This window comes from Arachis ipaensis, chromosome B10 (genome assembly GCF_000816755.2).
Source record: "Arachis ipaensis cultivar K30076 chromosome B10, Araip1.1, whole genome shotgun sequence".
NCBI lineage: Eukaryota > Viridiplantae > Streptophyta > Magnoliopsida > Fabales > Fabaceae > Arachis > Arachis ipaensis.
Genome location: NC_029794.2, coordinates 22,010,378 through 22,036,262, shown reverse-complemented (window position 1 = coordinate 22,036,262; position 25,885 = coordinate 22,010,378). Strand labels below are relative to the sequence as shown.

The following is a 25,885-nucleotide window of genomic DNA, read 5'->3' as shown; positions in this document are numbered from 1 at the left end:
TAATACCAGATAGATCTTCTATTGAATTATTATAGATCTTGTTAAAATACACTATTATTTCGATATTATACAAATATTTTTCTATGATACCATGAGGTTACTACGCCAAAGCCAAAGAATATATTCTTAGGAAATACTAGCATATTTATTTTTCACTTTGACGTGTTATGGATTTGGTTAAGACTTCAGAGTTTTCTAAAGACATTGGTTAACAGAGTTAAAAGACAGTGTTCTTTAAATAAATAAAAAATATAGAAATTTTAAAAAATTAACATATATTTAAAATAAAGATTTTCTGCTTGTAGTATTCTAAGTTAGTGTTTCTGGATAGCAAAATACTAAAATATTTATAGTCATTTATTTTTTTTTAGTAGTAGTTAAAAGTTATATTAAAAACCAAGAATAAATGACTAGGAATACTTTTAAGGTATAGGCTAATTCTGTGATACACTTGATTATGCATGATGTACCATACACCAGTTGATCCAATGTGGAGTACAGTAGATTTAGATTTAGGTGTAATTCTTAGATTAAGATCTTTTAAAGTGAAAAAATTGGTAAACTAGTCAAATGAAGAGTTAATCACTCTTAAATTAAGATAGGACACATATTTCATAAAAATTACAAAATCAATGATGATTAACCCTTCACTTTATTATTTTACCAACTTTCTCACTTTAGAAAATCTAAATTCAAAAATTTGATTCTCTTAATTTTTTTCCACTTAAAAGGATAAAGTGTGATTTTTTACTATTAATTTTATAAATAGGACAAAGAAAAAACATAAAAAAAAAAACCATTAAAAAATTAGAAATTACATTTTTATTCCATCAATTAAAAAAAAAAGTAGAAAATCCGTTCCCCCAACTTCATAATTCTTATTCTAATATGTAATATCAAACCTCTTATTTTTTTTACCTTCAAACTGAGTTGAAACTTGAAAATTAACAAACACCTTATTTAAATGTACAATTAGCACTTATCTATTTATTTCCAAGTCAATATTTATTCACACTAAATGTTCTTATTTATTTATTGTTAATATACGTTTTTCACTTGCTATAGTATGTTGAAATCAACACTAGCTCATTATAATCTGTTCACTTAGATTAGGGTTAAGTGAATTTCGTTTAGTAATGTTATGAAACCGACATAAGATTCCTGCATTCACAATTTTTTTAAATTACTTTTTTACCCCCTTTTTTATTTCTCCTCTTTCTTCCCGTCACATAATTTCAACACCACCACTACCATCTCCAACTGCCATGGCTACCGCTGCCAGCTAGCTACCACTTCTGACCACTCTATATCCTAAAGACTAAATCCTAAATTCTATACTCTAAATTGGTTTTACGTTGTTTGATTTTCAAATATTTTTTTTACTTTTGAATGTTTTAATTGTTTTAATTATTTTTTATTATTTTGGAGGATTCTTTTTAATGTTCAATTCTAAGTGGTGAATATTAAGTGTTAACTACAACCTTGGTCGAAGATGTTGGCTCTTCATACTTCCTCTCTTAGAAATTCATGCGGGTCTGATTCCTCTCCATCCCATTTCCAGGGATATATGTAATCTTTGCTTCCATTTTCCAGCTCAATCTCGAGTCCCATGCGTTCTCCATGGTAACATAAATAAAATTCCAAATATCCAGAATTCGCTTGTTTCCAAAACGGTCATGTTAACTACGGTTTCGCCATTATAGGTCTTATATAGATTGCTGGGGATTAGTATAGTACACCATTCCCGGCGGCTGTAGTGGCCGGAAACTAGGAGGTGCAGGGGCTTGCAGTGGTACAGGTATTGATTGTTGTTGCATGATTGGCAGCGTCTGATGTGGTAAAGGCATCATCGCCGCTACATGAGCTGGGGGTGGCGGCTGCGGCAGCGGCACTGGCGAGATGCTGACATAATATGGAGAGTGGGCAGCTCCCGTTGACTGCACATATTGCTGCGTAGACGGATTACAAAGCATGGGATACTGACCTTGGGATGCAGAGGCTACATCCTGCAGGATTGGTTGGGTTACCAAAACTGATGGGTATGAATGGTTTTGTGCAGCAATCAACTGTTGTGTGGTTGACTCAGACGAAGTCAGGCCAGCACTTTTCGCCTCTTCGGCGGCAAATGTTGAGAGAACAGAAGTCATGATCAACTGAGATGATGATGATGATGTGAGCTTATCTGCAACCTCGGCAGCGATTGCTGCTGCTGACTTTTTTATTGCTGCTTCTGAATTTCCATTTGCAACAGCAGGTGAAGTTGTTGCAGTGGTCGCTTTTTGCGAAGAATCTTCATTATCAAGTCGTGCCCGCATGATCCTTGCCTCTTCTACTTTTGCTTGTGCAACCTAAATATAATTAGTCAAAAAGCAAGAATTGTAAGCATTATCATTAACCAAAACTTTATCCGAGTTCAGGTAATGCGAAGCAAAAATGCTATATGCACATGATACGCGTTATTTATCTATAAATACATGTTTTATCTAACTCATTTTCAATGTGCATTTTGTATTTTAATATGTATTTTATATGGGTGGCTAATTTTTTGTGTACACCTAGCATGGTTGAATTCGAAGCAAGCTCAAAATGCCATATAGAAATAACTTATAATGCCATATAGACTTGTGTAATGATCCTTCTGTCAAGTAATTCTCCATCCAAAAATGCTATTTTCTTTCTAAATAGAGTTTATTGCACTTAACTCCTTTATGGTTTGTGAACTTTCAGCAAAAATCATCTACAGTATCAGCAATTATTGTGACCCATCCTATATAATTTGCCATGAAGGAAACAAAAAAAAATCAGGTACCCATTGAGGAGAAAAGAATCATGAACAGTATATACCAGCATCTGAGTGCGAATATTCTCCAGGTCCGCTTCCTGGTACAAGTATCCACAAGCAACAGCAACAAGATGCAGTTAGGAACAAAACTGCATGAATCATAAAGAAAACTATCAAGTAGATTGAACAGCATCAAAATTTACCTGCTCATGCAAAGCTTCTTTTAAATGAGAAACAAGTACAACTCTATTTGCTTCAACTAATTTAAGGTTCTCTATGCACTGTTTCAAGGTATTCTCTTCCTTCTCTAACTCCTTTGACAAAGTTTTTCGCTTAGGATCCTTTGCTGAAACAATTTATAAAAATCAATAATAAAATCCCAACTTGCATGCTACAGGTGCTACTCTGTTCTGCTGTATGCTTACCAATAGAGCACGCAATGTCAACATCGTTTTCCATCTTTTTCATGTGTTGAATAGCAGACTTGGATTTACTCATCTCTGCATCTTCAATAGATTGTTCAGTGAGCACCGAATGAAATGCAGATACTATTTTTTCTGCTGGACCTCCTATGGACAATTTCTGGCTTCAATACAATATCACGACAATGAGATATTTAAGGAATATTGCAACCCAGTTTGAGGGACGTATCACCAATAGAATGATTTAAGTTTAAAATTGGAAGAGGCAGGAGTAGAGCTTAGTCTTACCAATTTGATGGAGCGAGAATCCCTTTTAACAATTTTTAAAGAACCAGAGCGTGATCTCTTTTTGCTGAATTGCAATGGTGTAGGTGCTTCTTCTGCAAGCATTAGATCTTTAAGGTTCTTTGCCCGAGATCCAAACACTCTCCTTTGCTCCCATATATCAACCTAAAGTTAGATTAGAACAAAGTTAATACGTCAAAATGTGTAAAGTGAAATCAATAACCTGATGGTATTGGTATGTAAACATAAAATCAGAAGTATATACCGTATCAGGGGTTTCAGCCCAAACATTAATAAGTATGCGTAGCAGAATTGCATATTCTAATCTTCCTAACCTATCATTTTCCTCATTTACTGATTGGCATGGTTGAATTCACTTGAAATACTTAGATCAAACACTGTCAAAAGGAGCTTACCAGTCTAGATGCCACTTTCTTTTCATGATCATCACCCTTCTCATCAACATATTTAAGGGCAGAGGGGAGAACCTTCCAAAACTCGGTCACGAATTCATTTCCTTTCCGCTTGCTATTCTGCAAGATGTCATTTGCAAGGTATAGAAGGGGAACTTTTTGAACCATCTCAGATTTGTCAAATTGTTTCTTCCATGTTTCAACAACCAGTTCTGCTTTGCTCCGGTGAAATATACACCAATGTGATAAAGCTATATAAAAGGTTAACGAAAACAAACTACGCTGAATTAACAAGTAAGCATGCTCAATAAAATCAACTGAAGCTAATTATGCAGTAAAACAAACTATTTTGGAGAGTAAAATCCAAATTCATATAGAAAAGATAATTAATTAAAGTCACACTCCACTTACATTCACGAACCACAAAAAGTTAGTCTCCGAAAAAGAAAATGAAACATAAATGACAGATTTACTGAAATTGAATATTTTGATGAACCAAAATTACTACTTGCCATTATGCCAGTGCAACAATAATTGGTCCGATATTTTATGACAAAGAATGTGTTTTTCCTATCTCTGTAATTGCTCATATCCTAATAGAATAGTAACAAGTCAACCAGAAATGTGCTCAAATATTTAGTTTCTAACGACTGTCCAAGTTACTCATTCAAACATGAAAAATTATCATTAGAATCTTGAAATATTTTGTTTTGAGAAAGACTCATCGTGTATTTGCCACAAACATTAGCTGAATGCCTGAATCCAACAACTAAGAGCTTTCAAATCGAAAGCAGTTCACAATAACCGAAACCAAAAATTTGACCGAGATACGGATACCCCCCTCCCCCCTCTTTCCCCCCAGTAGGCACCCAAATACAAATCAAATCCCTAGATAGCTCAAGATCATGAATTCGGAGTTGGGATTCGAATTTCATAAGCCTAGTTATGATAAGCTAACTAACAGAATTATAGAAATATCCATGCCATCCTGTTTTAGTTGCAACTGATTATAGTATACATTATCAAAACTTGGTTACGCGCCAATTCAGCTAAACACTACAGTAAATCACTATTTATGCAGAAACTGAGCAAACATTACTGGGTAAAGTAAAGTAAAGTAAAGTAAAGTGAAGTTGAAGTAAAAGCAACAAAAATTTAGAAAATAATAACAATATTAAAAAGAAAAAAAAGGATACTTTCGATGCACTGCTGGGTGCTGTTAAGCTTGGAGAGCTTGTCGGCAAGTATCTGGTCGCTGAAAACGCTATTCATTCTCTCCGATTATTTCTCCTCACCACCAATGCCACAAAATTTTAATTAATTAACGAAATTATATCATATAAGTAAAAACGAGTTGAATTGGGGTGGGCAACACTAGAGCCCTAACAGAATTGGGACCTAAACGAGCTCCAGTATCAATACTACTACTACTACTACTACCAATTCTTCATACATATATATTAAGAGAGAAAGACAAATTGAAAGCAAGCGGCATATGAAAATAATAAAAAGAAAAAAGAAAGTTCAACTGAAAATCAATCAAATAGAAGAAGAAGAAGAAGAAGAAGAAGAAGAATGATGCGTTGCTTTGGAGCTTTTAACTCGCCAGGTGTTTCATGGGTTAGGCCACCTGGCAGCCACAAACAGTTGGTGAAAAACCAAAAAACACAAAAGAAGAATAATAGTGTAAACAATTTGATTTATAAATATCATGAATTTATTTTTAAAAATAAATTACTGTTTTTATTCGCACGAAAATTTAAAATACTGACAATTTATTTATATTCATCAAATTTTAAAAAATTATTTAAAATTATCAAATTATCTTTTAATTTAACCTAAATCTGAATTCTAATTTTACTCTATACTACTATTATTTCAATTCCTAATTCCACCACCCCCAAATCTTTCGTCATGTTCAATTTTTTTTTTCCAACTACTACTCCCTAACCTTATTACCTCCCAAATCTTTTATCACCTTTAAATCGACCACCACCATTGCCGGAAATATAACTCATCAAAATCCTTTTATAGTTGTTGAAAGGTTTTTTTCCTCTCAATCAGGGCGAAACTTTTCATGGACAATGAGAACTATCGCCCCTAAATATTTAATATAAGTTTTGGACTTTGTTTTTTTATCTAATTGAAGTCTTATTAAAGGTTAATGCTCAAGGAAAAAAATATATATAATCTATAATATCAATATTTGTTGATAATTTCACTATTCCAATAAATTATATAAAAAAAAGTGATTCAATGCAAGTATATAACCTTTAAAAGTTTAAATAATCATAACTAATTAATAAGTTTGATATTATTGTTTTATCTTATTTTTTTAGAATGAAATCCTAAAAATAATTATTTTTTTTTTTTGAAATAGAAGAAACACAACATAATAAGGTGGAGCAATTGAAAATGAAAATAGCAAACAACAGCTGATAAAAATAAAGTACAACACAATCCATAGTCATCTTCAGCACTGCCATCAATAACCAAAGGGTTCACCACAAATCCACTCATTGAAGATCGTGAAAGACCTGATCATAATTTTTATCATGCTTGATTTTTGAAGATTCTATCATTTCTTTTTAGCCAAATTGTCCATATAATAGCAAAAAATCCAATCAATTAACCACATCTTCCTCTCATCCTTTTTAGCTGAAATATTCGTCCAACCTTCAAAGTGTTGCTTGAGTGTACCTGGCATGGTCCATATCCTACCAAGAGCGAACAGACAAGCACACCACACCTGCCAAGTAACCTCACATCCAATAAACAAGTGAAAAGCAGTTTCCACAGACTTATAGCATAAGACACACATATTATCATTCTGATCAAACACACCTATTTTTCATAGTCTTTCTTTAGTATTTACCCTGCCAACCAACACAAACCAAGCCAACAATTCAACTCTTGGTGGGACGAAACTTCTCCAAATAGCACTAGTGAAACTATAGCTTATTATTTTCTCCAGAAGTACTTTTGCCTGTAAGACTTGCACAAATGAGTTAGTCGAATAAATACCGTTTTATCAAATTTTCATACTACTCTATCCTCTCTCTCAGTTGCTAGTTTAACAGATTGTAACATCTCATGAAGTTGGTTTATAAGTTCCAACTCTCATTGGAATAATTCTCTCCTCCATTGGAAACTCTATATCCTCTCTAACCCATTTCAAAATCTACAATCCCCTATAACAGGTCTTTTAAGGTTTGAGACTGAGAAAAGTCTTGAAAATACATCTTTCAAAGCACCACTAGGTACCCAACTATCCTCCCAAAACCGGATTGTTCTTCCATTCCCTAATTCCATAGACAAGCCTTTGTGAGTTATGAGAGAAGGGAATAGTGAAGCAAATAGCGCAATTCTTCAAGGCGTGTGTTACACATACTTTTCTTTAGACTTAATTCACCCCGCCAATATACAATGGTGTGCAAAATGGGTTATTGGCGAATTTTCTGTAGGATACAATGAAGAACACTTGACTTGTTTATGCACTCACACAGTCAAGCCTTACACTAAATGATAATTTACAGAATAATATTCTCTATTCTTTCTTTTGCGCATAAAGAAAGTGTTGAGATGGATTAGTTCCACAATAATGAAATGAGGGAAATTTATAGATACGGAGTACATGCAACATGTAGCTACGTACTCAACAGACACAACTTTTTAAATAGTTACTACCTTTTAATAGACATAACTTTTCAAATAGTTGCAACCTTTTAACATGTATAACTTTTGAATAAGTCACAACTCTATGAAGAGATGTAACTCTTCAAAATAGCTTTTCACATATTTTAAAAATATATCTCACAATCCCCCACCATTTTCAAAATTCTTTTTCAATCCTATCATTCTGGAAGTTTTATGCTCTCAGTAGAGGTATCTTGCGATTTGAACATTTACCTAGTAACAAGTGGTATTCACTCATCCGAATTTAAAATGGTAAACAAGTTTTGAACCATTTAACTCATATGAACAAGCGTGCACTGATGACACATAAAATTTTGGTATCATTTAGATGTTATATTAAATATGACATATTTAGTATACTACATGGCCTTGTGTCTTGTATCCTTTCATGAGTGCTTTAAGAGTAAAATCTTAACTCTAAGAACCGACCTCAGTTCACACTCATATAGGCAGACTCTATCAAAAGTATCCCATAATTAAATACTTCAACAATAATATACTTGCTATAGGTCTATTAAGAGCAAAGCTCATCTTATTCCTTTATACCATTATGGTTCCAAGTACTTTTTACCTTGGGATGAAAGAAATAATTATGAGTACTTGCAATTACTCTAATAGTGTACTTTACCGCATTGAACTCAAGACTTGATGTTACTCAAGTGTGAGTTAGGTTTCCACCATTGGTAATTATTTAAAATACGAATTTTAGTCCCATCCCTTTTGATGTTTTAAACACCAAATTCCTTGTCAATCCTTTCGTCAAAGGATCTACAAGATTTTGTTCTGACCTTATAAAATTTATAGATATAACTCCATTACCAATAAGGTTTTTAACATAGCTATGTCTTACTCCAATGTGCCTAGATTTTTCATTATAAACTTGGTTGTAAGCCTTTGATAATGTTGCTTGGCTATCACAATGTATAGAGATTGGTGCCATTGGTTTTGGCTAAACTGAAATTTCATATAATAAATCTCTAAGCCATTCAGCTTCCTTGCTTGCTGTTGCCAAAGCAACAAATTCTGCAGCTATGGTAGAGTCCGTTATGCAAGTTTGTTTCTTGGATCCCCAAGAAACAGCACCCCCACCAAGGGTAAAGATCCAACCACTTGTTGATGCATGATCCTCTGTATAGCTTATTCAACTGGCATCTGTATATCCTTCTAAAACAGAAGGTTCACCACTATACAACAAAGTATAGTGTATTGTTCCTTTCAAATATTTTAATATTCTTCGGACAGCATGCCAATGGTCTTTACTTGGATTGCTTGTATACCGACTTAAGCGACCTACAGCATATGCTATATCTGGTCTAGTACAGGTCATAACATACATTAAGTATCCAATTATTTTTGCATACTCAATTTATGAAACAGACGAATCTGTATTGGGTACTAATTTAATACTTGGATCAAAAGGAGTACTCACCGAATATCCTTCAAACTCATCAAACCTTTTTAATATTTTTCTATATAATGAAATTGAGATAATCCTAAATTATGACCATCTCTAACAATTTTAATTCCTAAAATTATATCTGCAACTCCCATATCTTTCATATCAAAATTACTAGACAAAAAATATTTAGTTTTTTCTACCTCTTCTAAATCAGTACCAAAAATAAGCACATCATCAACATATAAACAAATCATAACACCTTTATCATTTTTAACTTTACTATATACACATTTATCAGATTCATTTATTTTATATCCACTAGTACGAACAGTTTCATCAAATTTTTTATGCCATTACTTAGGGGTTTATTTCAGTCCATATAAAGACTTAATTAATTTGCACATTTTATTTTCTTGACTAGCAACTATAAATCCATCGGGTTGCTTTATATACACCTTTTCGTCTAGTTCACCATTTAAGAAAGCTGTTTTAACATCCATTTGATGAATGACAAAATTAAAAATTGAAGCAAGTGTTATAAACACTCTAATTGTAGCAATTCTTGCTACTGGTGCATATGCATCAAAGTAATCAATTCCTTCTTTTTGTGCAAACTCCTTAGCAACTAACCGTGCTTTGAACTTATCAACAGTTCCATCTACTTTCATTTTCTTTTTGAAAATCCATTTAGAACCAATGGCTTTTGACCCACGAGGAAGATCTACTAATTTTCAAGTGTTATTTCTCATTATTGAGTCCATCTCATCTTGTATTGCTTCTTTCCAAAAATCTGAATCTCGAGACCTTATAACCTCTTTATAGGTCTCAGGATCACCTTCCATATGAAGACATATAGGTGCAATGCTATCTATTGATTCTCTTGTTCCTTTCACAAGGAACATAAAGAAATCTGATCCATAAGTCTTTGCTTTTCTTATTCTTTTACTTTTTTTAAGTTCAATATTTTCAACGGACTTATTTTCTACATTTTCTTCTATTTCTAAGTAAATTTTACTTTCAGGTCTTGGAGTTGAATTAAATCTATCCTCTAAAAAAATTACATCTCTTGATTCAATAACTGTATTAGTAGAATATGATTCATTAGATTCAATAACTACAAACCTATAAGCTTTACTGTTCTCAGCATATCCTAAGAAAATACATTCTATGCCTCTTTCTCCTAATTTCTTTCTTTTAGGTTCAGAAACTTTTACTATTGTTCTACAGCCCCAAACTTTAAGATATTTAAGGTTAGGCTTTTTATTCTTCCAAAGTTCATATGGAGTTATTTTATTCCTTTTATTAGGAATTCTATTTAAAATATAACAGGAAGTTAAGATAGCCTCACCCCAATAACCTTTTGCTAGACCAGAATAAGATAGCATAGCATTAACCATTTCTTCCAGCACCCTATTTTTTCTTTCAGCAATACCATTCTGTTGTGGAGAGTATGGTGCAGTGGTTTGATGAATAATACCAGTGGACTCAAAATAACTAGGATTATAATATTCTCCTCCATGGTCAGACCTTAAGCACTTAATAAAGGTTTCATGTTGTAATTCAACTTCAGTTTTTAAAATCTTAAATTTATCCAAGACTTCATCTTTAGAATGCATCAAATATATGTAACAATATCTACTGAAATCATCAATAAAAGTTACAAAATATTTCTTTCCACCTATAGTAAGCCAACCATGCAAATCACATACATCAGAATGTATTAATTCTAATAACTTTGAATTTTTTTGTACTCTTTGAAAGAAAGTCTTGTTATCTTGGTTAACATACAAGTTGTACATACATCTGAATTTTTAATTGATTTTGGAATAAGATCATATTTTATCATATCATTTAATTATGAAAATTAACATGTCCTAAACGATTATGCCATAAATCAAAGGACTCGGCAATATAAACAGAAACATCATCATTATTATTATTATTATTATTATTATTATTATTATTATTATTATTATTATTATTATTATTATTAACAATATTCAATTTAAACATATTCTCACATAGATATCCTTTACCCACAAACACTCCACCCTTAGACAGAATAAATTTGTCTCCTTCAAATACAGACTTAAATCCATACTTGTTAAGTAGAGGGACAGAAACTAAATTTTTTCTGACTTCGGGTACATAATATACATCAGTAAGAGTTAGTACTCTTCCAAAAGTAAATTCAAGTTCCACCGTTCCTTTACCCATTACTTGAACAGTTGATACATTTTTCATGTACAGAATAGTCTCATTCTCTTCTTTGAATGTCTTAAAAAAATCTCTATTCTTGCATACATGTCGAGTTGCACCAGAATCTATCCACCATGATCCAATATCTTCAATCATGTTGATCTCAGAAATAACAGCAATAAGATTATCTTTTATTGTTGTGTCGTTCTTTTCTTTCTTCTTTCTTAAGAAACGACATTCTTTCTTAAAATGTCCTAGTTTTCCACAATGAAAATAATTTTCTTTTTTTTTATTCTTTCTGAAATCACCATTGTTACCTTGAGATTTATTAAAATCTCGGTATCTCTTCTTGTTGGGCTTGTTGGATTTTTCATCTTCCATTACGTGAAGATTAGCATGAGCACTTTGTTCTTTAGTATCGTCTTGTTTACGATACTCTTCTTCAAGACGAAGGTGATTACTTAATTGCTCAAGAGAAACATCATCATTTCTATGTTTCATAGTTCTTTTGAATTCTTTTCATGATGGAGGGAGTTTGTCAATAATTGAAGATACAATGATGGTATCATCCATGTGCATGTTATGTTGCTTAAAATTATTTAAAATACGCTCAATTTCATGCAGTTGTTCCATGACAGGTCTACCATCAACCATCTTATAATTATTAAAGCGAGTGACAAGAAATTTCTTACTTGTTGCATCCTCGGCCATATATTTTGCTTCTAATTTGTCCCATGATTCTTTTGCGCTCGCAACATTTTGGTAGACATCAAACAGTGCATCAGCCATTGAGTATGTGCCCGTGCATATATAGTCATCGTTGTCCCATTTTTGCCTGGCTCGTGTTTCTGCAATGGCCTCCCCTTCAACTTCTGGTGGTCTTGGTATAGTAAGAACATATGCCACTTTTAGTGTTGTGAGAAGGAAGTGCATCTTCTTTTGCCATCGTATGAAATTTCCACCATCAAATCTTTCTAACTTGACAAAATCCGACGTCATCTCCTTAATTGATGCAGTGACCATTTTTGTTTTATTGGTGAATAATTAAGCCTAAAGATTGTGATTTATGAGAGAAGGGAATAGTGAATCAAATAGCGCAATTCTTCAAGGCGTGTGTTACACACACTTTCCTTTAGGTTTAATTCGCCCCACCAATATACAATGGTGTGCAAAATGGGTTACTGGCGAATTTTCTGTAGGATACAATGAAGAACACTTGATTTGTTTATGCACTCACATAGTCAAGCCTTACACTAAATGATAATTTACAGAATAATATTCTCTATTCTTTCTTTTGCGCATAAAGAAAGTGTTGAGATGGATTAGTTCCGCAATAATGAAATGAGGAAAATTTATAGATACGGAGTACATGCAACATGCAGCTACGTACTCAATAGACACAACATTTTAAATAGTTACGACCTTTCAATAGACATAACTTTTCAAATAGTTGCAACCTTTTGACATGCATAACTTTTGAATAAGTCACAACTCTATGAAGAGATGTAACTCTTCAAAATAGCTTTTCACATATTTTGAAAATATATCTCACAGCCTTTATTCATCTTTTCTCTCACTTGTGGCTCTCTAATTTGTAGCTAACAAATATTCTTTCAAAGACCCCCTCTTGTAAGTATAGGCTGACTAGAAAACATCTTAGATGGATTCATGCTATTATAGGAGCATACCACTTTTTTTCATAAAGGACAATCCTCTTTCAAAAACTTCCACCACTACTTAAATAGTAGAGTTATATTTTAAATCATTGCATTACCAATAGTAGTTAGTTTTAATTTTGACAATATCACTTAAACAAAAAAGATAAAATTAAAAGATGTTATAATAAACCTTCAAATTTCTCTTCAAGTTCCGTCCCTGCTCCCAATTCTTTAGAATCTTCTCTTTTCTTTTTATCTAATTTAATCTCTCTAATTTGCATATTCTCTATCATCGTCATTATCAAGCAGGCTTAAGATACCTCCCAACATAAAATAAGAAAAACAAAAACATCTTACCCTCATGCATTTGGTGAAAATTTATCTTCTTCTTTGTTCCTTCTTTCCTTGCCCCTTTTTTAATTTTTTGAAATATATATTCTTATTTTTGTTGTTATTGTTGGTAATATTGATTAATTAATTAATTAATTAATTAAAATAAAAATAAAAATTGTGAAAAATTGTGAGTGTTCTCTTTTTTTTGCCTCTGACTTCAACTTTTTTGTATTTATATTTGTTTAATTAAGCAATGGAATTGTGAAAGTTCAATTATGTTTAGTTAAATTATAGCAATGGTAGGTTTAAAAAGAAAAAGAGAAAAGTTGGTAGTAATGGTAGCGGCAACAATGATAGTTGGAGACAAAAACAATGATAAAGAAGAATTTGGGTAGTAGTGATTTAAAAATTAGAATGACAATAATTTAGAGAAGAATTAAAATTTGAAACTAAGTTAAATTAGAGGATAATTTAATAATTTTAAATAATTTTTTAAGATTTAAATAGTTTTGTTAATTAAAATTCATTTGTCACAGATATAACATTAATTTTATTTTTTTGAGTATGTCTAAAATGAGCACAATAATTATGTGTTTGTTGGATGTGTCATATTTATATAGACCATTAAATTTTATTAGATAAAAATTAAAGACTAATATAAAAGAAGAACATTGATAGTCTCTAATAAATACAAAATATCCTTTTTTAATTATTACTTTAAATTCTCTCAATTTTTTATAAATAGAAAAATATTAATTTACTCTTTCAATGTTAGAGAACCAAGAGAACAGGAAATATAATTGGAAAATAAATGATTGAAATATAAAATCTTAAACTTAAATCGATTTAATTCTCTCTAATTTATCATTCAAATATAAAAATTAGTTTCTAAATCAATCTAATTCTTAGTGTATATTATTTATTCATCTTGTGCTTTCAAATGAGAACACTAGTAGCTAAAAATTAATCTTGATAATCAGCAATATTTTTTAATCACAACATTCCTCTTCGTAATAAATTTTTAAAAAAGCTGAATAAAGGCTAAAAGTTAAAGACAACTAGCATTTCTCATTATAGCTCTAGTTGTAAAGGAGGATTTGGTTGTTTTGATCTGGAGACGCAAGGGTTGAAATGGCATCAATTGTGACTTGCTCTGTTTGTAGTAAACCTTCATAGAAATAACTATTGTGTTTTCTCCAAATGTTCTAAAATATTCTGAAGAGAATGTTTATCCAACCTTCTGGGTTTTGAGTTCTAAAGTTAAAAGTGAGAGTAGAATTGCACCGAAATTCAAAAAGCCATAAAAAAATTGGTGGATAATCAATGAATTTTAACCAAATTTGAGAAGAATCAGGGTAGTCTTTGATAATAAGGATTTCAATGGCAATCTTTCAACAATCACAAATGAGGTTAGTACTAGACCACCTGAAAGTACGAGATGTCGTTAGGATTCTACAGTTGAATGTCTTGATCCATTGACTCACTCCATTTCCATATTATACACTAAGGTGTTGTGGTAGCCAACAATGACTTCTGATTCAATGTTATACGCTTATGATGGTAAAAGTTCCATCATTATTGACCATTCATGCCACTTTATTGTTAAATACATAGTTAATGATGCAAAATAATATGACTAAAATTTGTAGCCGAGAATAGACGAAACTAAATTATCAATTTGGATAATAATAAAAATAATATGATTAAGTGATAATAATTAAAATTTCTCAAAATATATATAAAAAGTTTATAGTACTCTCTTATATGTTATGGAAAGTATATTCGTGCAAAAGAATTACATGTATGAGAAATTGTACTATTTTTTTCTCTTCATTTTTATTTACTAATTTTTTAACAAAATTAACTTAACATATAAAACAATGCATTACCTATATATAGTTTTCTTGTGGCAGTGTATTTGGTCTACATGATCATCAAATATTTTGTGGATAAGTTGATATTTTATAACTTACTCCCAGTGAGGTAATTGAAAAAAAAAATTTCACTTTTATAGTTGTGTATACTAACATATTCTTTTCACCTTGATCTTATTAAGTTGCAGTAATATTATTCTTTGATTATAATTTGATTATATTTTCATAAATTTTTTGGTACACTTAAATTTAAAATTTACGCTTTTCTTGATAGTTTTGGCAAGCTTTGATTTTTACTTTGAACATTCAAAGCTTTGTTATGTCGCTAGCCACAATTTTTAATTAAATAAAAAACTAAAAGAATAGTTTTAACAAGAAAAAGGTTACAAAGGAAAAAAATAATTTGCATTTGGTGTGTTTCAGACATAAAAAAAAAAAGAAAAGAAAATGAAAAAGCAAAACGCAGGTAGTGATTTTCACTAACATCATATAGCAGTGTAAAATTTTTATATACCTCAATTTCATTGTGTTACTAGTGCGCGAAATAAGAACTCGCACAACTGAACCAGTAAGTGCACTGGATCGTCTAAGTAATACTTGAGGTAAGTCAGAGTCGATCCCACGGAGATTGTTGTTTTGAATCAAGCTATGGACACCTTGTAGATCTTAGTCAGACGATTAGAAAAGAGTTATGTTATGAAAAACGCATAAAGACTAAATAAAGATAGATTTACTCAATAGTTGTGAATTCAATGATAAGAAGACGGTTAAGGCTTCAGAGATGCTTCATTCTTTTGGATCAACTTTTTTTACTGTCTTCTCCAACTGTGAGTGGTTCTTTTCATGGCAGGTTGTAAGTGATCAACACCAGTTTAATGCCCGCTAATCTTCCTCCTTCAGGCCGAACGCCAGGTTTAGTATGCGGCCAATCTGAATGATGGTGAAGCTCCTGCAATTCATCCCCTTGATGATCCTATTGAAAACGCCACAGACAAGGTTGAATCTTCCGGATCAGAGAATGTTGCGCCTTTGGTTCTAGCCTCTACCACAAAGACCCTAATCTCCCCATACCTCGGCTGAACTGGTGTCTCGAGAAGTCCCCAACGAAGTCGTGGATTAGTCGTCTAAGAGATGTATAATCAAGCTGGTGGTTTAGTGATCTCTGGTTAAGGACTCACACTGAACCCATGTAGAATGTGGATGAGTGTCACGGATCATCTCATTCATAAGGTTGAAGAATGAAGATACATCTTAAAATAGAGTCACACACGAATTGAATAGAACAGTAGTACTTTTATTAATCCATGAAAATCAGCAGACTTCCTAACCTTAACCTAGGAGGTTTAGTGACTCATGCTGATAGAAAAAATACAATGGAAACATAAAAGTGGGCAAGAGTCTGGTAGAAGATCCTAAACAAGGGTGATCTTCTCCTATATATATATTAATATGATAACTAAGGATTATAGAAATAAGATAAACTAAGTTGATAGTGCGAAAATCCACTTCTGAGATCCACTTGGTGAGTGTTTGGGTTGAGCTTGAGTGTCTTCCACGTGCTAGTGTCCCTTAGGGGTGTTGAACGCTGGCTGTGGACCCCCTTTTGGGGGGTTGAACTCCAGTTGCTCCCCTGTGGGCGTTGGACGCCAGGAATAGGACTGGTGGCTGGCGTTGAATACCAGTTTTGGGCCTTCATTTTCAAAACAAAGTATGAAACTATTATATATCTATGGAAAGCCCTAGATGTTAGCTTTCCATAGCCATTGAGAGCGCGCCATTTGAACTTTTGTAGCTCCAGAAAAGTTCAAGTGTACGGAGGTCAGATCTTGACAGCATCTGCAGTCCTTTCTCTGCTTCTAAATCAGACTTCTGCTCAAGCTCCTCAATTTTAGCTAGAAAATACCTAAAATCACCATAAAACGCACAAACTCAAAGTAGAATCCAAAAATGTGAATTTAGCACTAAAACCTATGAAAATTTAATAAAACTTAAACAAAACATAACAAAAACTATATGAAAACAATGCCAAAAAACGTATAAAATATCCGCTCATCAGAACACCAAACTTAAACTGTTGCTTGTCCCCAAGCAACCAAAAATAGGGTAGGATAAAAAGAAGAGAAGAATACAATAAATCTCAGAGTTTTCAATGAAGCTCAGTTTCAATTAGATGAGCGGGACTAGTAGCTTTTTGTTTCTCAAAAGTTTTGGCATCTTACTATTCGTTGAAGTTTAGAATAGTTGGCATCTTTAGGAACTTAGAATCCAGTTGATATTATTGACTTTCTTAATTTAGTTCTTTTTTATTCTTGAACACAGCTTCTTTAGAGTCTTGGTCATGGCCTTAAACACTTTGTTTTCCAGTATTACCATCGGATACATAAATGCCACAGACACTTGACTGGGTGAACCCAATTGAATTGTGATTCAGCTTTGGTAGAATTCCCAGCTAGAGGTGTCCAGAGTTCTTAAACACACTCTTTTTTGCTTTGGATCACGACTTTAACTGCTCAGTCTCAAGCTTTTCACTTGACACCTTCACACCACAAGCATATAGTCAGGGAACCAGCTCAATTGAACTGTTTAGGCTAAGATTTTTCTTTCTTTTAGGCCCTCCTAACCATTGATGCTCAAAGCCTTAGATCCTTGCTCTTGCCTTTTGGTTTTAAGAGCTATTGGCTTTTTCTGTTTTTTTTTCTGCTTGCTTTTTTTTATTATTTCACATATACCTCTATTTTGTTTTTTTCATTGCTTTTTGCTGCTTTTTCTTGCTTCAAGAATCAATTTTTGGATTTTTCAGATTACCAATAATACTTCACTTTCATCATCATTCTTTCAAGAACCAACATTCTTTAACTCCAACATCAAACATGCACTGTTCATTCATGCATTCAGAAAACAAAAGCAATGCCACCACATCAAATAATTGAAGCATTCTTAATATGTAACTCGAAATTCATGCATCTTATTTTTCTTTTTCAATTAAAATTTTCTTTTAAGCAAGGTGAGAGATGCATGTAACATTTCAAGGCTTAAGACATAAAATAAGGATGGTCATGCAATTAGAAACAGACAGTGAGATAAAATACATGAAAAACAGATAAATGAAAAATAACATAGACAATAGGGGTGTAAAATTACGAATCCACCTCAATGATAGCGGCTACTACTCCTTCTGGAGGATCCAATGGAGTGTTTGATTTCTTCTATGTCACGCCCCTACTTCTATTATTCTTCCCTCATAACTCTTTGTTCTTCATTCATGACTATTTGATCTTCTCTTATTTCATGGAGGATGTTGGAATGATCTTGTTGTTCCATCCTCAACTGATCCATGCTAGTGCTTAGTTTTTCAAGAGAAGTGTGCAAATGATCCCAATAGCCTTGGAGAGAAAAATGCACCCTTTGAGGCATCTCAGGAATTTTTTGTTGAGGCAGCTCTACATGCTCTTGTTGAGGTGCACGTGTGGGCTCTCTAGTTTGCTCAATCCTTTTCTTGGTGATGGGATTTGGTGATGAATCTCTCCATCTCCAAAGATTCGGAGGTAAAAGCTATAGCTTTCCCTTTCCTCTTTCTAGAGGGTTCTCCGACTTTGGGTGCCATAAGTATGAATGGGAAGAAAAAAAGTAACGCTTTTCCAACACCAAACTTAAAAGCTTTGCTTGTCCTCGAGCAAAATAGGAAAAAAAGAGTAGAAGAAGAAGAGAATAGAGGAGATGGAGAAGGGTAGTGGATTCATCCAAGTAGGGCTTTAGTGTATGAATGGTATGTGTATGAAGAGTAGGAAGAAGGGGTATTTATAGGAGTAGAAAAGGTTGGGGTTTGAATGAATGGGTGAGAATTGGGTGGGAAATTTTAAATTTGAAGTGGGTGGGGGGGGGGGGAAATTTTGAATTTGAAGTGGGTGGGGGTTGGTGGGAGTTATGATAGTTTTGAAAAGTGATATGGATGTGATTGCGTTAGGGTTTATAGGGAAGGATATGTGGAAAAGAGTGAAAGTAAGAGAGAGAAGAAGGTGGGTTAGGTGAAGATTCTGTGGGACCCACTGATTCTGAAGGGCTGGAGAATTCGAGTTTCCTGCCCCCTTGTGGGCGTTGAACGCCCAGCTACTACTCCTGGCTGGCGTTCAACGCCAGCTATGTACCTCTAAGTGGGCGTTGAACGCCCATTGGGGTGTTCCTGCCTGGCGTTCAATGCCAGCACTGTGCTCCCTGGCTGGCGTTCAACGCTAGCAAGGTCTCTACTCTAGGGTTTTCTGTTTCTAGCTCTGACTATTTCTGTTTCTGTTCTAACTACTGCACATGATCACAAACTTAAACAAATATGAACATTAAACTGAAATAACTTAAATAAACTTAAGGAAAAATAAGAAAACATTAATTATTGATGGGTTGCCTCCCAACAAGCGCTTCTTTAACGTCATTAGCTTGACGGTTAGCTCCTTACGGAGATGGGTAGGGGCTCAGAATTTCGCCCTTTACAGTGAACTTCTTGCCTGTGCTCGCATGGATAAGTTTCACATGTTTAAGAGACAGGATTCTATTCACAATGTGTGGAATGACAGGATTGTCAACGAAGATAACTTTCATGCCAAGTGAGAGGCCTTCAGTGGGAATCTTCTTGTCCCTTCAGCCTTTAGGTACTTTCTTCTTAGTACCTTTGTTTTCAGTGCTTGATAATAGCTGCCCAACACCAAACTTAGAATTGGTGTCTAGGGGCTCTGTATAACTCTGCACTAAGAGAGAAGGTTAAAGCACTTCATGTTTATGAATAGTGCTTCCCTCAACTGAGGTAGAATGAGGTTTATGAACCTTGAACACAAGACAGTCCTCATCTAATTGCAGGACTAGTTCTCCTTTGTCTACATCAATCACAGCCTTGGCTGTAGCTAGGAAGGGTCTTCCAAGGATGATGGATTCATCCTCTTCCTCCCCAGTATCCAGGATTATGAAATCAGCAGGGATGTAAAGGTCTTCAACCTTCACTAAGACATCCTTTACTAGTCCATAAGCCTTTTTCATGGACTTTTTTGTCATCTTTAGAAAGATTCTTGTAGCTTATACCTCAAAGATTCACAGCCTCTCCATTACAGAGAGAGGCATGAAGTTTATGCTTGACCCTAGGTCACATAGAGCCTTATCAAAGGTCATGGTACCTATGGTACAAGAGACTAAGAAGCGTCTAGGATCCGGCTTCTTCTTAGGTAACTTATGCTAAACCAAGGCATTGAGTTCCTTAGTTAGCACTGGAGGTTCTTCCTCCAATGGCTCTATGCCAAACAACTAGGCATTCAACTTTATCAGAATTCCTAGGTACCGAGCAACTTGCTCTTTTCTAGTTTTTTCTTCCTCATCAGAGGAGAAGTACTCTGCAGATTCTATGATCTTCAACCAAGCATTCAAGGGAACTTCAATGGGCTCTTCATGAATCTTTGGTTCCATCAGTTCTAGGGAAGTTCTCAGTGGGCTGAGAGTTGCCAACTATCCCTATTGTGGCATTAACTGCCAAGACTTTTGTTTCTTTGGGTGTTGAATGCCCATCATGCATCCCTTTACTGGCGATCAACACCAGTGGTTGTGCCTTTTTGGGCATTGAACGCCCAGTAAGGACCTCTTTACTGGCGTTCAACGCCATTGATGGTGCCTTTGTGGGCGTTCAACGCCAAATCCTCTCCTTCAGATTCGGCCTCAATGTCCATTATGATGGCCTTGCACTCTTCTCTTGGATTTACTTCAGTGTTACTAGAAAGAGTATTAGGAGGAGTCTCAGAGATTCTCTTACTCAATTGGCTCAGGTGACAACTTGTACCTCCAGATTTCTAATAGAGGACCTTTTTTCAATTATGAAACTATGAGTGGTCTTAGAGAGGTTGGAGACTATTGTGACTAAGTCAGAAAGGCTCTGTCTAGGAGTCTCCATATGTTCATGAGAAGATGGGAATGGTGGTCTGTTGTTGAACCTATTTTGATTTCTTTCACTTTGATTATTGATGAAGCCTTGCTGAGGCTTCTGTGAATCCTTCCATGAAAGGTTAGGATGATTCCTCCATGATGGATTGTAGGTATTTCCATAGGATTTTTCTATGTAATTCACCTCTTCCATTGTAGGTTGATCTGAATCATAAGCTTCTCCTCCATAGGAGGCTTCTTGAGTGCTGCCAGTTGCAGCTTGTAATCCAGTCAAATGCTGAGAGATCATATTGACCTGCTGGGTTAAGATCTTGTTCTAGGCCAATATGACATTCAAAGTATCAACTTTTAGAACTCATTTCTTCTGAGCTACCCCCTTGTTCACAGGGTTTCTCTCAGAAGTGTACATGAATTGGTTGTTTGCAACCATTTCAATGAGTTCCTGTGCTTTTTTAGTCGTTTTCCTCAAGTGGAGTGATCAACCTGCAGAATGGTCCAAGAACATCTTGGAAAGCTCAGATAGGCCATCATAGAAGATTCCTAGGATAGACCACTCTGAGAGCATGTCAGGAGGGCACCTTCTGATGAGTTGCTTGTATCTTTCCCAAGCTTCATAAAGGGATTCACCCTCTTTTTGTCTAAAGGTTTGAACTTCTACCCTGACCTTACTCATCTTTTGAGGTGAAAATAACTTGGCCAAGAAAGTATTGACCAACTTTTTCCAAGAGTCTAGGCTTTCCTTTGGTTGAGAATCCAACCATATCCTAGCCCTGTCCCTAACAGCAAAGGGGAAAAGCATAAGTCTATAGACCTCAGGATCCACTCCATTAGTCTTAACAGTATCATAGATTAGCAAGAATTCAGATAAGAATTGATGTGGATCTTCCAGTGGAAGTTCATGGAACTTGCAATTCTGTTGCATTAGAGAGACTAACTGAGGCTTTAGCTCAAAGTTATTTGCTCTAATGGCAGGTATAGAGATACTTCTGCCATAGAAGTCAGAAGTTGGTGCAGTGAAGTCACCAAGAACCTTCCTTACATCTCATTCATTATTCGGTTCATCTGCCATGTCTGTACTTTCAGTTTCTTGTTCGAAATGTTCTGTGAGATCTCTCCCAGAGTGTTGTGTTTTAACTTGTTGCAAATGCTTCCTTAGAGTCCTCTCAGGTTTAGGATCAAGATCAAAGAGAGGTTCTTTATCCTTGTTTCTGCTCATAAACAAGAAAAAGAAAACGAGAAAGAAGAAGAATGGGAGCCCTATGTCAAATAATAGAGAACTCCCTGTGAGATGTGAAGAAGAAAAAAGAATGAAGATAGAGAGAAGAGAATAAGAATTCAAATAAAAGGGGGGTAGAGAATTCGAAAATTAGAAGTAAAAAGAGAAACTAGAATTAAAATATTTTTATTTTTATTTATCAATTAAATTCGAAAATAAGAGCTTAATTAAATAAAAAGATTTGAAAATTAGAAGGTAGTTTTCGAAAAAGGACAGAGAGAAGAATTAGTTAGGAAGTTTTGAAAAAGAAGGAAGAGAAAACAAGTAACTAATTAAGAAAGATTTGAAAATAAGATAAGATTTGAAAAAGATTTGAATTTGAAATTTAAATTTTGAATTTTAAAATTTGAATTTTGAAAATTGAAATTGAATTAAGATAAGATAAGATTTTGAAAATTGAATCTTAAATTTTGAATTTTGAATTTGAAAATAAGACAAGATAAAGATTTAAAAAAGATTTGGTTTTTGAAAAGATTTGATTTTGAAATTCAAAATTAAAACAAGATAAGATAATGAATTGAAATTTAATGAAAGATAACAAGAGATAAGATAAATATTTAAAAAAGTTTTGAATTTTAAATTTTGAAAGAAAGATAAGATAAGATAGAATCACAATTAAAAGAAAAGATTTGAAAAAACGATTTTAAAAAGATAAAATTTGAAAATTGAAAATTGAAACTAAGATAAAATAAGATAAAGATTTTGAAATTAAAATTTGAAATCTTTTTTGGAATTTTTGAAAATATTAAAAAGAAGATTGAAAGATTTAAAACTCTAAATTTTCGAAAACTTAAAAGGAAAAACATCAAAGGCCACCAAAATTTAAGACTTTTAAGATCAAAACAAGAAAAGAAATATGAACAATTTGAATACCAAGAAAGAATACAAAGAACAAATTTGAAAATTCAAAGCAATTAAAGAATAACTACGTGACACCAAGCTTAAAAACTTTGAAAATCAAAGACATAAATTTCGAAAATTTTAAAGGAAAATACTCAAATACACCAAACTTAAAAACTTTGAAATCAGAGACTCTAATTTTAAAAAAGAAAAGAAAAAACTTAAGGACTCAAAGATTACTCAAAAAGACACCAAACTTAAAGATTGACACAAGACTCAAACAAAAGACGCTATTTTTAAAAATTTTTTGAAAAGAAGGCAAAAGAGTTCGAAACTTTAACAAGAACAAGAACAAATGCTCAAAAAAAAGATAAAGATCAAAAAGAAAAGTAGAGATTTTTTTTTTGAAAAATTTTTATTTTTTCGAAAAAGAAAGTAAAAGACTCAAACAAAACAGTAAAAAAAAGTACCTAATCTAAGCAACAAGATAATCCGTTAGTTTGTCAAATCCGAACAATCCCCGGAAATGGCGCTAAAAACTTGGTGCGCGAAATAAGAACTCGCACAACTGAACCAGCAAGTGCACTGGGTCGTCCAAGTAATACCTGAGGTGAGTCAGGGTCGATTCCACGGAGATTGTTGTTTTGAATCAAGCTATGGACACCTTATAGATCTTAGTCAGGCGATTAGAAAAGAGTTATATTGTGAAAAACACATAAAGACTAAATAAAGATAGATTTACTCAGTAGTTGTGAATTCAATGATAAGAAAATGGTTGAGACTTCGGAGATGCTTCATTCTTCTGGATCAACCTTTCTTACTATCTTCTCCAACTGTGGTTCTTTCCATGGCAGGCTGTAAGTGATCAACGCCGGTTTAATGGTCACCAATCTTCCTCCTTCAGGCCGAACGCCAGGTTTAGTGTGGGCCCAATCTGAATGAGGGTGAACCTCCTACAGTTCATTCTCTTGATGATCCTACTCAAAATGCCACAAACAATGTCAAATTTTTCGGATCAGAGAATAATGCACCTTTGGTTCTAGCCTCTACCACAAAGACCCTAATATCCCCATACCCCGGCTGAACTGGTGTCTCGAGAAGTCCCCAACGAAGTCGTGGATTAGCCGTCTAAGAGATGTATAATCAAGCTGGTAGTTTGGTGATCTCTGGTTAAAGACTCACACTGAACGCATGTAGAATGAGGATGAGTGTCACAGATCATCTGCAGTCCTTTCTGTGCTTCTGAATCAGACTTCTACTCAAGCTCCTCAATTTCAGCCAGAAAATACCTGAAATCACCATAAAACACACAACCTCAAAGTAGAATCCAAAAATTTGAATTTATTAGCACTAAAATCTATGAAAACTTAATAAAACTTAAACAAAACATAACAAAAACTATATGAAAACAATACTAAAAAGCATATAAAATATCCTCTCATCAGTTACATATTGATTTTTAATAAAAAAATGAGCCGCGTTTTGCATGTTGCAAAATTTTTGAAACAAAATAGAAAGCTAAAATTGCAACGTGCGTTTTGCAGGTTTTATATTAAAAAAAGATAAAATAATCAAATCGTGATATGCATTTTGTAGGTTTTAAATTAAAAAAAGGGAAATGTTTGGTAACCAAAGAAAGTTAATCAAAAACAGCCATAACTTGTCTTATTTAGCATTTATTAATTATTGCGACAATTAATGAATGTTAAATAAGGCAAGTTCTGTCTGTATTTTTTGTCTCCCTAGCATTACCCTTAAAAAAAATAACAAGTTAAATTATTATCTACATTTTGCTCTGACATCAAAACAGTATAATTACTTCATGCACGTCCATTTCAACGTGTAACTCCACTTTTCTTTTCATAAAAAAAAAATCAGCCCTATTTTCTATCGAAGAGCCCAACAAAATGAATGGTCGCTCTTGATGATATCAGCTTGGGTCACTCCATTCAAGCCACACTTGCACATTGCACCAAACAATCTTCCACTCACCTTAGGATAATAGCCGACATGCTCAACAACTTGAAAACATCTAACATGACGACGCGGTTGTAACCTTCCGTGCACCTCTTTTTCCGCATATCTACATCACTCGTCTTCCACTATATTTGAACCGCCTCTTTATTTTACATTAAATTTGAATGCCTTCAAATAAAGGTACTTCAAAATTTCAAAAAAAACCTAAAAACATTTTCAATATTGATATATCTTGTCATATTTAGGAAAATTATCAAGTGTTCCTTCGACAAAAAAACGAAACACCATGTTCATGATATGATCAGGTTACCTAAATTTCTTTTGTTGTGTATTGAGTCATGAAATAGCGAAAATGTCCCTTATTATGTGAGTGTTTTGACGTAAAAACTCTCTGAAATAAACAATTTATAAGTTCCTGGCTTAATAGCAAAGAATTCAGGTGTAAGCTAGCGGGATTCTTGTAGCATTCATCATAATGGTTTGTGACTTTGTGTATAAAATGTCCTCCAAGTACATACTCATATCCATCTTTCATATCAATTTCTTCTCTCAAACTTGAAATTTTTTTGTATTTAAACCCAATAACATTAATAATTTTCATCATGCACTAAACTCCAATTAATTCTTTAAATTGGGATGGAGACGCAGAAGAGGTAGGAGAAGGAATAACCAATTACCAAAAGAGATGGAAATAATATTCGGTACCGATTATGTAGAATCATCATTCATCATTAAAAAATAAAAAAATATTTTGATAAATTTTACATTTATTAGTATTATACATAATTAATTTTAAAAAATAAATTAATAAACATGTTATC

General features: G+C 33.5%; 2 protein-coding genes and 2 long non-coding RNA genes across 4 annotated transcripts; 2 read left to right on the top strand and 2 right to left on the bottom strand.

The window, feature by feature from the left end:
* LOC107623840 (regulation of nuclear pre-mRNA domain-containing protein 1B) lies at nt 1,594-5,541 on the bottom strand. Its single transcript, XM_016326227.2, has 7 exons — nt 5,099-5,541; nt 3,906-4,153; nt 3,493-3,654; nt 3,208-3,364; nt 2,986-3,128; nt 2,845-2,880; nt 1,594-2,348 (listed from the first exon to the last, which is right to left on the bottom strand). Exons 1-7 carry the CDS (start codon nt 5,172-5,174, stop codon nt 1,707-1,709), a joined length of 1,464 nt encoding a protein of 487 aa, XP_016181713.1. The 5' UTR covers nt 5,175-5,541; the 3' UTR covers nt 1,594-1,706.
* LOC110267480 lies at nt 2,334-2,819 on the top strand. Its single transcript, XR_002355192.1, has 2 exons — nt 2,334-2,417; nt 2,728-2,819. It is a non-coding gene; the product is annotated as an uncharacterized LOC110267480 (long non-coding RNA).
* Nucleotides 2,955-3,619, top strand: LOC110267479. Its single transcript, XR_002355191.1, has 2 exons — nt 2,955-3,073; nt 3,180-3,619. It is a non-coding gene; the product is annotated as an uncharacterized LOC110267479 (long non-coding RNA).
* LOC107620428 lies at nt 11,716-12,252 on the bottom strand. The gene has a single exon (XM_016322587.2). The coding sequence runs from the start codon at nt 12,217-12,219 to the stop codon at nt 11,716-11,718; it is 504 nt and encodes a 167-aa protein (XP_016178073.1). The 5' UTR covers nt 12,220-12,252.